The sequence below is a fragment of the Psammomys obesus genome, unplaced genomic scaffold, assembly GCF_907164565.1.
Source record: "Psammomys obesus unplaced genomic scaffold, mPsaObe1.curated_primary_1811, whole genome shotgun sequence".
Classification (NCBI taxonomy): domain Eukaryota; kingdom Metazoa; phylum Chordata; class Mammalia; order Rodentia; family Muridae; genus Psammomys; species Psammomys obesus.
Genome location: NW_026596040.1, coordinates 38,092,892 through 38,106,549, shown reverse-complemented (window position 1 = coordinate 38,106,549; position 13,658 = coordinate 38,092,892). Strand labels below are relative to the sequence as shown.

General features: G+C 43.5%; 1 protein-coding gene across 1 annotated transcript in view; it reads right to left on the bottom strand.

Annotated features, from left to right (window-relative positions):
* The window catches only part of Pstpip2 (proline-serine-threonine phosphatase interacting protein 2), a 77,016-nt gene that overhangs the window by 6,435 nt on the left and 56,923 nt on the right, over positions 1–13,658 (bottom strand). Inside the window, exons 7-12 of the mRNA XM_055622909.1 lie at positions 6,784–6,882; positions 5,811–5,856; positions 5,611–5,690; positions 2,955–3,053; positions 1,833–1,929; positions 913–994 (exon numbers count right to left, since the gene is read on the bottom strand). Of these exons, the coding sequence (XP_055478884.1) occupies positions 913–994; positions 1,833–1,929; positions 2,955–3,053; positions 5,611–5,690; positions 5,811–5,856; positions 6,784–6,882 (503 nt within the window). The remainder of the gene's footprint in view (positions 1–912; positions 995–1,832; positions 1,930–2,954; positions 3,054–5,610; positions 5,691–5,810; positions 5,857–6,783; positions 6,883–13,658) is intronic.

Here is a 13,658-nt window from a genome sequence, read left to right as displayed (position 1 = left end):
TTTTCTTTTCTTTTCTTTTCTTTTCTTTTCTTTTCTTTTCTTTTCTTCTTTTTTTATTTTTTTTTATTTTTCTACTTCATGCTACAAACATATCATACTGTAATCAGCTGCCTTCTATCCTGGAGAGTCAAGGAGGCAAAGGACCTGCAGCTCTAAAGCTCTGACTTGCAGAAACCCGGAAGGCATACATATATGATGCACAGAAGTCAGAATGCAGAGCCCTGCCCAGGGCCCACTGGCAGGACTTTCATCTCAGCTGTTGTAACAAAACTTACTGATCTCCTGGAACGTCAGAATCTTTGTACAGACAGCTCCCTCCTCTGTGAGAATTAAGTCAGCTAGCTAATTCATATTAACTGTTTTGAATGGCCCTTACTATTAACAGTATGTATTGTTTTCTCCCAAACACTCTCTACTTTTCCTAAAACTGGGTGGAAATCCCACCATAACCCCTACCCCTACCCCCATCCCCACCATTGGCTTTGTGTGAAATAGAAGTTTCTTTCCCATCAAGACCCTTTAAATTAGGAGTAGCACGTTTTCCATGCAATAAACCCAATGAAAGTGGCTTAGCTTTGCTGGCCTCAGTATCTCTGCTGTACCTCTGCTCGGGTCTAGTGAAAACAGCCAGACAAAAAGCATGATCCACTAGCTCCAATAGCTTTCTATATGTTCTAACAGTTTTCTACATGAACACCAAAATTTGAATTTCATACAGTTTTCATATCATTAAAGGGTATCCTTGTGATGTTTTCCATTCACTTAAAAATGCTATTTCAAAAAGCTAAGTTTTCTTGCTAGGCAAAATATGCACGTTTTGTCAATTAAAAATAAAGGGTAATGTCTTAAATGATTAATACTATAAACAGTTATTTAAAATGTATTTTCACATGAAAAGCAGCTGGTTATTACCTTGCTAGGTTGGGCCCTGTAGTCTTTCCTGGTGGGGCTGCATTCCGCTGAGGAGAGTAGAAATTCTCATACATGATGGGTGCTACAATTTTGAAGACACAAGACATCAGAAACAGGTAGAGGCCAAGGCTGTTGGTAGAGCACTTGCCCAGTGTGCACAAAGGCCTGGGCTCCCCAGTGCTACATAAGGTACTGGGTACAGGTGCTTGTTCCTCAGTGCTCGGGAGATGGAGGCAAAACAATCTGGAACTCAGTCTCATCCTCAGCTGTGCAGCAAGTTTAAGGCTAGCCTAGAATACATGAGACCCTGACTCAAGAGAGAGAGAGAGAGATCCAGAATGGTCCCCAAGAGCCTATGTGTTAGAGACTTTGTCCCCAGCTTAGCACTACTGGAAGGTGATAGAACCTTTAAGAAGTATAACCCAACCGCCAGGAGTGGTGGCACACACGTGTAATCCCAGCACTCTGGGAGGCAGAGGCAGGCGGGTCTCTGTGAGTTTGAGGCCAGCCTGAACTCCAAAGCCAGTACAAGACAGCCAAGGCTACATAGAGAAATCCTGTCTCAACAAAAAAACAAAACAAAAAAAGAAGTATAACCGAGTATGAACAGACCAGGAAAGGTCACTAGAGTCATGCCCTGCTCTCTTCCTCTTTCATGTCCTAGCTATAAGATGGGCAATCTGCCCAGCCACTCTGCCATAGTGTGCTGCCTCAATACAGCCTCAAAAGCAACAGTATCAATGACTGGACTGAAGCCTCAAAAACTGCAGCCAAGATGAACCTTTCTCATTTACCCATATCTACATTAGCTATTTGTTCCAGCAGCAAAAGCTGAGTATTACAGAAAGAATGCTCTGTGACATCTGACAAGAGAGAGTAACACTGCTGCCTAAGGGTCCCCCAACCATGCCCCCCGTCACCTGGTGGAGTCTGTCCAGTTTTACGCTGGTTCACAAAATACTGGATGTCCTTCTCAATGCTGCACATTTCTAAACTCTTGCGGACTTGCTCATACATCTGAGAAAAACAAAAGAAAGCATTATGTAGATGTGTAGTGATGATAATTATGTCATCACTCTATATAAAAGGAACTTTCATGAACAACTGACTCCTTTGCAACTTTTGTTTTGAAAGCAGAAAACATACCCAGTCCAAGACTGATTAAAAAAAAGTACCTTCCTAGTACATTTGAACTATCGCCTTTTTCAAATGAAAAAAAAAAAAAATTAAGATACAAGGAAATGTTTCTTTCTGGCCAGACAAAAACTCTGTTGTTTGTTTGTTTTGCTTTTGGTGGTTTTGTTTTGTTTTTGGTGTTTCAAGGCAGGATTTCTCTGTGTAGCCTTGGCTGTCCTAGACTCGCTTTGTAGACCAAGCTGGCCTTGAACTCACAGAGATCTGCCTGCCTCTGCTTTCCTGGGTGCTGGAATTACAGGTATGCACCACCTTGCCCAGCTTCTTTTTTTTTTTTTTTTTTTTAAGGTTTGACGGAACTAAGAAATTATATGCCAAGTCCCATGATACAACTCCCATGAATTGTGAGAGTCCCTCTCACAAATGCAAACAGCGTCCCATATGAATGAGTGGGGCTATTTCTTTAGCAAAGGCTGTGACAACCGAGTTTGGCGTCTGGTGTCTGGGGACCCAGTACTTTGGCTGTGCACAAGTCACTTCTGGATAAGCGCCATGAAGATACTGAGCATGACTTCACCCTGAAGTGGGCGCCAGCCTGGGCATGGCTCGGTCTGCTAATGCTTGGTGCAGGGCTGGCCTTCTACACTGGCTTCTGCACGTCCAGCTGTTCTTGGGCTTCATCATCTGCTCTCTATCAGCTTCTTAATTAGAGAATTGTGACGTTAAAATGGACCCAGAGTCAAGCAAGTGATAGCAACATTGAAGTCGCTATCTCTTTGTACCTCAAATGTAAGCAGGGAGTCGGGGGTGGGGGGATCTAACAAACACTCATGGTTCTTTCCGCTCTGTTTCCGCTCTGACGGTTCGAACATGCAGAGCACAATATTCCGTGAATACTCCTGACTTACTTCATCATTTGTGACACATTGCTGTGACAGCTGGTTCACGTGTAACCACAATGCATTCCGGAAGAAGTTGATTCGTTCACATTCTTGAGCCTCAAACACCTACAGAAAAAGTTACATGTACATGTATGTGTAAAGAAGGGGCATCATTTAGCCTAGCAATGAGTTAAATAATTGTAACCTCCATCAAGGGGTAGAGTTAAAAATTAAAGCAGAAGAAAGTGCTTAATATGGCCATACAGTTCCATAATATCTAATTGTACAGATAAATAAATCAGATTCATCAAATAAGATCAATCAAATAGGATAAATTAAGTCACCAAAATTGGTTTGGGGGCATGGCTCAGTGGATCGGTGCTGGCCTAATGTTATGCATCCATAACCCTGGTCATCAGCACCACACAAAGGAAAGAAAAAGAAAGCACAAAGTCCCACTGGACCTCACACCAAGGGCATCCCTGGCACCCACAAGAGAGGAGAAAGCAGGAGTAGAGAAGTAACCTTCAGGCTGAGACAGGCTGGATCTTGGGACTTGCAAACAAATTCCAAAAACACGGCTGGGGCGGGGAACATATCTCAGTGATAGAGCATGTACAAGCGTGAGATCCTAAGCTTAATTTCCAGCACACGTGCACACGTGTGTGTGTGTGTGCGCGCGTGTACACACACACACACACACACACACACACAGGGGCGGGGGGACAGAGACAGGGACAAAGAGAAAAAGAGAGTGTGTGCACATAGCCAAGAGCAGAGGAGACTGTACCAAAGGGTATAGAGACAAGCCAGCTGGACAGCCTAAAACCTCAATAGGGCAGGGAGCAGCTCCTTCTCTACTTTCAGGAGGGCTGTGAGTCAGTGCTTCTAATTCTTGAATTCACAAACACTGTTGGCTGCTACCCTGAGAGTTCCTGACTCCAGAGGCTGGACTGGGCTAAGAATCCCCATTTTATTTTTCTTGCTTTTTTTTTAGAATTTTTTATTTTTTTATTTATCACAATTTATTCACTTTGTACCCCTGTTGTAGCCCCCTCCCTCATCCCCTCCCAATCCTACCCTCCCTCCCTCTTCTCCTCCCATGCCCTTCCCCCAGTCCACTAATAGGGGAGGTCCTCCTCCCCTTCTATCTGACCCTGGCCTATCAGGTCTCATCAGGACTGTCTACATTGTCTTCCTCTGTGTTACCAGGCCACAGAGGAAGAGAATCCCCATTTCTACCCAGTCTTTGTGTAACACTGGCTCTGCTGGTCCTGAGACGCTGTTAAAAACTGCTGTCAGAAAGCAGAAGACTTTTCTATCTCCTCCTTCTTTCATAAGATTCCCTGCACTCTGACCAAAGTTTGGCTATGAGTCTCAGCATCTGCTTTAATACCCTGCTGGGTAGTCTCTCAGAGGCCCTCTGTGGTAGGCTCCTGTCCTGTTCCCTGTTTTCTCCATCTTCTGAGGTCTGTCCCATTTGCCTTTCTGAATGAGGCTTGAACATCTTACCCAGAGTCCTCCTTCTTGCTTAGTTTCTTTAGGTGTACAGATTTTAGTGTGTTTATCCTATAATATATGTCTAATATCCACTTATAAGTGAGTATATACCATGTGTGTCTTTCTGCTTCTGGGATACTTCACTCAGGATGACCTTTTCTAGTTCCCACCGATTTGCCTGAAAATTTCATGATTTCCTTGTTTTTAATTACTGAGTAGTATTCCATTCTGTAAATATACCACAATTTCTGTGTCCATTCCTCAGTTGAGGGACATCTGGGTTGTTTCCAGATTCTGGCTATTACGAAAAAAGCTGCTATGAACATGTTTGAGCAAATGTCCTTGTTGTGTACTTGAGCATATTTTGGATATATGCCTCGGAATAGTACAGGAGCTCTACAAGGAGAGCAACAGAACCAAAAACTCTGGTGTCTTTTCTGAGACTGATACTCCAACCAAGGACCATGCATGGAGATAACCTAGAACCCCTGCACAGATGTAGCCCATGGCAGCTCAGTGTCCAAGTGGGTGCCCTAGTAATTGGAACAGGGGCTATCTCTGACATGAACTCAGTGGCTGGCTCTTTGATCACCTCCCCCTGAAGGAAGGGCAGCCTTATCAGGACACAGAGGAAAATAATGCAGCCAGTCCTCATGAGACCTGATAGGCTAGGGTCAGAGGAAAGGAGAGGAGGACCACCCCTATCAGTGGACTGGGGAAGGGGAGCATGGGAGGAGAAGAGGGAGGGAGAGTGGGATTAGGAGGGGATGAGGGAGGGGGCTACAGCTGGGATACAAAGTGAATAAATTGTAATAAATAAAAAATAAATTTTAAAAAATTTTGAAAAAAGAAAGCAGAGGAACTTTCTAGCTTGTGTCTTTTGTTTTCTCTTGAAATTTATAGAGTCCTGTGTTTCCCTCCTTAGAACCTAGACCGTACAGGCAAAACTCTCAGAGTAAGCACAGGGTTCAGTTGTTTCATGCCTTCACTAACCAAGTATTAGACTAACACTCTGGACTGAGCTGGTGAGGGTGGTCCAGATGGAGAGGAGGCAAAAAGATGAGGATGGGAAGGAACTATTCCAACCCCTTCCATTCTCTAAGTCGCCCTCATGAGAACCAGGTTCTCGGATTCTGGAAGGGAGGTGTCCTCACCTGAGCTGCTCGCAGCCCCAGGCACCTACCTCGCAGGCCTTGATGTGCTCACTCTGCCAGTCTTCTCGGACCTTCTCCAGCATGCTGATGTGCAGCATGTACGCTTTGTCTGCAGTGATGGGGGAGCGGGGAGCTTGTTAGAGCGAGCTGCTCCTTCCTAATGCTCCTTTGTCCTGCACATTCAGCATAATGTGAACAGCCCCCTCCCCGTCCATCCTCCCCCCCTCACCTGAATCCTCTACTGCGGTCTTTGAAGTTGCCAGTTTCACAAAAAGCTGTAAGGACCAAAACCAGAAAGAGATTAAGAAAGCTGATCCAGGCTTCCATGAACAAAGCAACATCAATGGAGGGTAAGGTCTGGTCCAAGTCCTATATACATTCCCCTTAGAAGCAAATCTTTTATCTTTAATCATCTCATCAGAAAATAGCTACATATTCCAAGACACAGCTCCCTACCCCCAAGCTGTGGGTAACATTATATTCAGATTATATATGTTAATTTACTTTATTTTATATTTTATTATTTTGTGTGTGTTCGAGTGTTTTGCTTGCATGTATGTCTGTATACTACCCTCATACCTAATGCCTGCAGAGGCCCGAAGAAGTAACCTGGAACTGGGGTTACAGGTGGTTGTGAGCTGCCACATGGGTTCTGGGAATCAAACTCAGGTCCTCTGGAAGAGTAGTGGGTGCCCTTAACTACTGAGCATGGCTCCAGCCATATTATTAAATTAATTGTTTAATCTATTAATAGTATCATTCCAGCCCATATTATTAAGTGCATAATTCTAGCCCTAAAGAAGCATGCTCTCAATGAAGAACACAGGAGCTGAGTTTTGAAGACTTTAAAGAAAAAGGTCAAGCCTCTTATTCCAACCACTGCTCCCCAATAGTGAGCTTCTAACCTCAGAGTGTTACAAGGGCCTTTTCTGGTTCTGAAGATTAGAGGCAAACTTGGAACACAAGTCTCAGTCTGTCTGTCTGTCTCTCTCTTAAAAATTTAAGATTTTTTGTTAGCTTTATTTTTATCTTTTGAGATGGGGGTTTCACTGTGTAGCCCAGTGTAGCACTGAACTCATGACCCGCCTCCCCATACCCGCTTCTGAGAATGACACCCTTGTCTATCGCGCCCACCCCTTAGTTGGCTTTAAACTGACATGAGTGAATCTTAAATCCTTCAGGTTGTAGGCCACGCTAGGTACCTTTTCCTGTTGCCTTGGGTTAGCCGCATTGGCACTGCGGTGGACAGCCTGCTCCGCCTCATCCTTGTCCCGGCACTTCTGCTCATAGTTCTTCTTGGCCTTTGTTACAAACAGGATAGAGATGTGAGCAGGGCATAAAGTCAGAACACTGACTGACCCAGACCTCTAAGCAGGGACAGGCCCACCGTCCAAACTCTGGTTAGTGCTGGAGTCACCACCAGATCAGGCTCTCAGAGGGAAGGTGCCCTTTTCGCTGCTTTTTGAGAAGTCTCCTTAGTTCTAGCCATTTTCCAAACTATCCATGGAGTGGCCCCTGGCCAAAGGAATAATGCCTGCCATTTGCTGGCACAAAGCATGTGAGCTCTAAAGACTAAGAAATGGGATTTGAAATGTATATACCTGGTTTTTGTAATTTTTCTTAATTCCTAAAGTTTTCATACAATTATACAATGAAAGGTGATCAATTCATCCCCATGTATATAACCTCTAAGATGTGTAACCCAACATTTACGAAACTTTCATAATCCTTAGAGTCTATATGTAATCACTTGGTCACTGGAAACAACTCGCTGTCATTCTAAACAGCTGACAGTAAGCTAGAGTCCCGAGCCACTGCCACACACGGTGAGGGACACACCAATGCTATCATTTTGTTCACTTTAGTATAGTCATGTTTCTTTTGTTGGTTGGTTGGTTGGTTTGGGGGGCAGGGTTTCTCTATGTAACAGAGTCCTGGCTGTCCTGGACTCACTTTGTAGACCAGGCTGGCCTTGCACTCACAGAGATCCCCCTGCCTCTGCCTCCCTGAGTGCTGGGACTACAGGCCTGCACCACCACTCCCTGCCCCGTGTTTCTTTTGTAAAGGCTTCTCTTCCACAGAGCTTAAAGCAGCTAACAGCCCACCTACGTCAGTTTTACTCCCAGGATTATGGAACCACTTTACAAACTCTACTAAACCTACAAATCAAACAATGAGAGAATAAATAAACATGACAGTTATACTTGACTGAGAATAAAGATGCCCTTTCTTGGCCAGAGACATGGCTCAGCCACTAAAGGCTAAACTCCCAACCAAAACTACAAGTCTCTTCTTGGTTATTTCTCTGTGGCTGCTGGTGAAACAGAGATCAAATGCTAGAACCAGACTGCAGAGGCTCAAATCCTAACCTCCCCTTCTCTATGTGGGTTTTTTTTTTTAATAAGAATATTTATTTTATTTTTTAGATTTATTTATTATATATACAATGTTCTGTCTACGTGTACAGCTGCACACCAGAAGAGGGCACAAGATCTCATTATAGATGGTTGTGAGCCACCATGTGGTTGCTGGGAATTGAACTCAGGGCCTCTGGAAAAGCAATCAGTGCTCTTAACCTCCTCTGAGACATCTCTGCAGCCCTCTATGTGTTTTTTCAAATAAATTACTTGGCATCTCTGTGTCTTTGTTTTTCTACCAATAAAGCAAAGATTCTTTTTTTTTTTCTTTTTATTCTTTTCTCTATGTAGCCTTGGCTGTCCTGGACTTGCTTTATAGACCAGGCTGGCCTTGAACTCAAAGAGATCCACCAGCCTCTGCCTCCCAAGTGCTGGAATTACAGGCATGTGCCAAGTGCCCAGCTAAAGCAAGGATTCTTATGTTTTACATATATTATATATTTATCCTCAAAGGCATATGAAAACAAAACTAGATGTAAACTGTATTTTTATAGCTATTATACATTGATATGTGAAATTAAGCCCACAAAACCAATAAAATTCAATAGTGATGGTTTCCAAAGGATGGTGGCGCCTCTGAAGAGACAGTTTGCACTCACTGCTGCACACACTTCCCTACGTTCCTCAAGTTGCCATACATAAAGCAGGGTTAGTCTTTCACACGCTTTCTCCACATGCTGTATGTTGTGTTATGTTATCATATGAACTTTTATGTACGGAAATAGTAAGTTCCTAGTTTTCATAATTATAAAAGCATGTGACAATCTTGCAAAAAGGCGCATATAAACGATTCCTTTTTACACAATGCCTTGGAGATATTTCTCTCTTTCAAGCATGCTCACTGTAGCGCCACACTTCTTTGTGGTACTGAGGATGGATGGCACAGTGGCTCTCCGCGGCTAGTGACGCACCCCGCCAATGGCTCCGCCTAAGCCTTGGTCTTCTGAGACATGGCCTCACTATGTGGTTCAAGCTGGCTTTGGACTTGCTACGTAGCCTACACTGGCCTCAAACTCATGATCCTCCTGCCTCAGACTCCTGGGTGCTGGGATTACATACATGTAGCACCACACTGTTTTGTTCTGTTTTGTTGATTGGTTGGTTGGTTAGTTTCTATATAGCCTTCACTGGCCTATAATTCACTATGTAGACCAGGCTGGCCTCAAACTCACAGACATCCTCCTGCCTTTGTTTCCTGAGTGCTAGAACTAAAGGCATGTGCCACTACACCCAGCCTATGATACTTTCAATGGTTGTAAAACAATGCACATATTTAATTCATTTTGCATACGAATATAGCTACAAAATGTATTATACTATATGCTAAAATGTTAGACATTAATCAATATACCTTTCAATACATTGTCTTTTGAGCAATATAAATTTCTTTATACAGGAGAAATTGATATAAGTGTGATTATCTGGCAAAAAGGTATATATAGCTGGGCTGGCAAGATGGCTCAGTGGGTAAAGGCCCTTGCTTCAAGCCAAACAACATGAATTTGATTCTTGAAACCCACATAGCGGAAAGAGAGAACTAACGCCTAAAATTTTCTCTGACCTCCACATGTACACCATGGTATGTGTAGACTAACGTGTTTAATAAAATGAAAATAAAGAAATATAAAACAATCAATGTTTAAAGGTATGTATATCAGACTTTCTCCAAAATGGCTGCTGCAAGTTACTCCTCCCCAAAATAGTTTGAAAGTCTATGTGTCCCTACCAACACCATGTACAGGAAGCATGTTTTATCTTTCTTAGTACTGACATTAAAATGTTCATTGTGCAGGCTAATTTTATGTCAACTTGACACAGGCTAGAGTCATCTAAGAGGAGGGGAACTCAATTGAGAGGATGCTTCCATAAGACCCAGCTGTAAGGCATCTTCTTAATTAGTGATTGATGGGTGAGGGCCCAGTCCATTGTGGGTGGTGCCATCCCTGGGCTGGTGGTCCTGGGTTCTATAGGAAAGCAGGCTGAGCAAGCCATGAGGAGCAAGCCAGTAAGCAGCACCTCTCCAAGGTTTCTGTATCAGCTCCTACCTCTAGGTTCCTGCCCTGACTTCCTTCAGTGATGAACAGTGATGTGGAAGTGTAAGCTACATTAACCCTTTCCTTCCCAACCAGCTTTACTCATGGTGTTTCACCATAGCAATAATAACTCTAATTAAGATACTAGTCTGTTGCCTTATTACTATTTACAACTTATTCATATCTTCTGTCATTACCAAAGTGGAACATTTCTATTTCAGGTCTTTTACCTGTTTATCTATTGCACACCTTTTACTTTGTTTTTTAAACTGATAATACTTATCTCAAGTTATTTCATGCAATAAAAATGATAACATTCTTTTAAACATGTAAATAATGTTATCAAAATAATCTCAAGCTATGAAAGCTCTCAGAAATTATATTTTACAATCTACTATGAGTATCAAGATTTTCATGGACTTTTTAGTACGAGCGATTGAAGCTGGGTCTCCCTTAGCCTGCAACTGAACTATAGCCCAAGCCCTTTAAACTGCTTTGTAAAGGCACAGCGTGCATTGGAAACACTGAGCATCTGAAAGGGACATAAGTCACAAACACCCCCATTTGTGTATCAAAGAATTACACAAAAGTAGGGTCACAAGATGGCAGGTAAGTGCTTGATGACCTGAGTTCCATCCCTGAGATCCACGTGGTGGAGAGAGAGAAGGTCTGCATGCTGCATGGCCTCTCTCCTCACGTGTGCATGCACACACAAGAAGAAAATAAATAAATACTGGAACACAGAGAAAGTGATACCATTTTTACTAAAAGGTGTCTTAAATTTTAATGTTATTTAAATTACTCAATTTTTCTTTTTTATTGTTTAATATAGTATGTTAAGTAATTTTTGCCCTGTCATGACATATTCTTCATAATTGTATTTTTGGATTTTTTTTTCCTCTCTGTAGCCTTGGCTGTCCTGGACATTACTCTGTAGACCAGGCTGAGCTTGTACTCACAGACATCTGCTGCCTTTGTCTCCCAAATGCTGGGATTAAAGGTATACGCCACCACTGCCTGGTGGTAATTGTGTATTTTTATGGATTGTTTTATTTTAATTTTATTTTTAACAATGTGTGTCTGTATGGTATGCAGCTGAGTGAAATGCCTGCAAGTTCAGGGCTTCTGGAGGTCAGAAGAGGGCATCGGGTACATTGGTGCCATAGTTACAGGCAGTCAGAAGCCACCCAACAGGATGCTGGGAACTGAACAAAATCCTCCGCAAGCAAGAACAGTACCACTCTTAGCTGCTGAGCCATCTAGCCAGCCCCTATAACTGGTTGTTACTCACTATGCAGCCTTGGCTACCCTGGAACTTGTTATGGTAGACCAGGTTTGTTGGGCCTGATAAGGCCTGCTACATCTACCTGAGGCTGGCTCGAGTGTGGAGACCTGTCTTTAGCTTCCGATTTAAGAGGTGCCACTTCCGGGCAAAAATGATTCAGCATATCCACCTTAAAATCAACCCTGCCTGGTAACTGTTACGTGGAGTTTTGCCGACGGCCCACCTCTCCTTGCACTACCTAACCTTGCCCTCTACGTCATCTTACCTCACTTCCTTAATCCTGCCCCCTGACCCAAACCTATAAAAAGGACAGCTTTATTCAATAAACTGAGTTCCTGCTTCGATAGATCTCCCGGCTCGGTGGTGTTTTATTCCCTGGGGCATCTGGGGAGGTCCAGGCCGTCGACACTCATCATCCCGCTCAGCCTCAGAGGGCGTCCAGCTGGACTGGCCACCCTCCTCTCAGTTCCACCTGCGGAGTACCGACCTGGCACAGGTTGGCCTTGAAGTCATATCGATACACCTACTACTACCTCCCAAGTGCTGTGATTAAAGGCATGAACCACCAGGCATGACTCTCTCTAACTGCATTTTTTTCCATTTTTTTTGGGGGGGCGGTATCAGTGAGACAGGGTTTCTCTATGTAGCCTTGGCTGTCCTGAACTTGTTCTGTAGACTAGGCTGACCTCAAACCCACAGAGATCTGCCTGCCTCTGCCTCCCAGAGTGCTGGGATTACAGGTGTGTACCACTGGGCCTGGCTCTAACTCTACTTTAGCCCTTCTCCAACAGTCAGTCACTAAACCATTAAAGCTTTCATTACTGCAGTTAACGAACAGTTCTGCCTTTATCTTTCTTGTTTTTGGATGATTCCTGAATGTAAAGTTTTAGATTCTTAGCAGGGTGCAGTGACACGCACCTATAATCCCAGCACTCTGGGAAGCAGAGGTAGACAGATCTCTGTGAATTTGAGGCCAGCCTGGTCTACAAAGCAAGTCCAGGACAGACAAGGCTACACAGAGAAACCCTGTCTCGAAAAAAAACAAAAATGTTTTAGATTCTTAGCATAACATTGATGGAATATTGGTCATATTTGTGATAAGTAGTACCGGGGAGAAGCCATGTGGGTCAGGAGTTCAAGGGCATCTGTTTCCCAGGCTATGTGTAACACCAGTTCCCTGCTAAGGGATTATCAGTGACAGGAAACTACAGTGTCTCTTCTTCCAGGAATAAGCAATGGACACCATAGGGGGAACCTGAACCTTTACTTCTACTTGACCAACTTGGCAGCAGTTGGGGCCCTCCCCTCCTGGGGTGGTAGCAGAGGAAGTGCATTGGAAAGTCAGAAGTTCTGGTGAGGACAGAGAGGGAAGCTGAACTCTTACCCCGAGATAGCAGAAACAAGGCACTTGCCTCACCTCATGCTGGAGTGTGATCACAGGAAACCAGCTAAAGTATGACTTAAATAATCCAAAGTTTGTTTTTAATAATACCCTAAATATCCAAATCAACTGAATATCACCCAAACCAAGAACTAGAAAAAAAAAAAAAACCATCAAACTTAATGGATACAAGCAATCAACAATTCCAGCATCAAGATGATAGATGTTAGAATCGCCTGACAAAGACTGCAAAAGCATTCAGCAAACAATGACACCAAAACAAACCAAAGCAGAACAGCATGGCAAAGATGCAGAAAAGCTAAGCAAAGAAATAGAAGATAAAAAAAAATAAGAACTCAAATGAAATCTCAGACCTGAAAGTAGGTTAAAAACGCAAAGCCCCCATGAAGAGCAGAAGAGACAGGGGACTAAAAGTACAGTAAGGAGTACATGTCACCTATGTGACAAAAGTGCATTTGGTATTTTCTCATCCCTGAGACCAAAGGGGGGCTTGTGGGAGGGAGGATTTACTTCAGTTCACAGTCCCTCGTGGCCAGGAAGCTATGCTGGAGCCCATGGCAATAGAGCATGGGACTCAGTGGATTGGACCAGGAAGTAGAGAAACAGCTGGCCTTCAACTGGTTTTTGTTTTTTTTTTCCTTTTTCCCCTTTTTTATTCAGATTCAGAGTTCAGGCCATAGGATGGTGTCAGCACGTTCAGGGTGAGACTTCCATTATTTTTGTTTTGTTTGTTTTTCAAGACAGAGTTTCTCTGTGTAGCCCTGGTTGTCTTGGAACTTGCGCTGTAGAACAGCTGGCCTCAGCCTCCCAAGTTTTCATATCAAAGGCGAGCCCCACCACCACCTCAAAGCAGGACTTTCATTCTATATTTTCCTTCCTTCCCTCCTTCCCTCCTTCCTTCCTTCCTTCCTTCCTTCCTTCCTTCCTTCCTTCCTTCCTT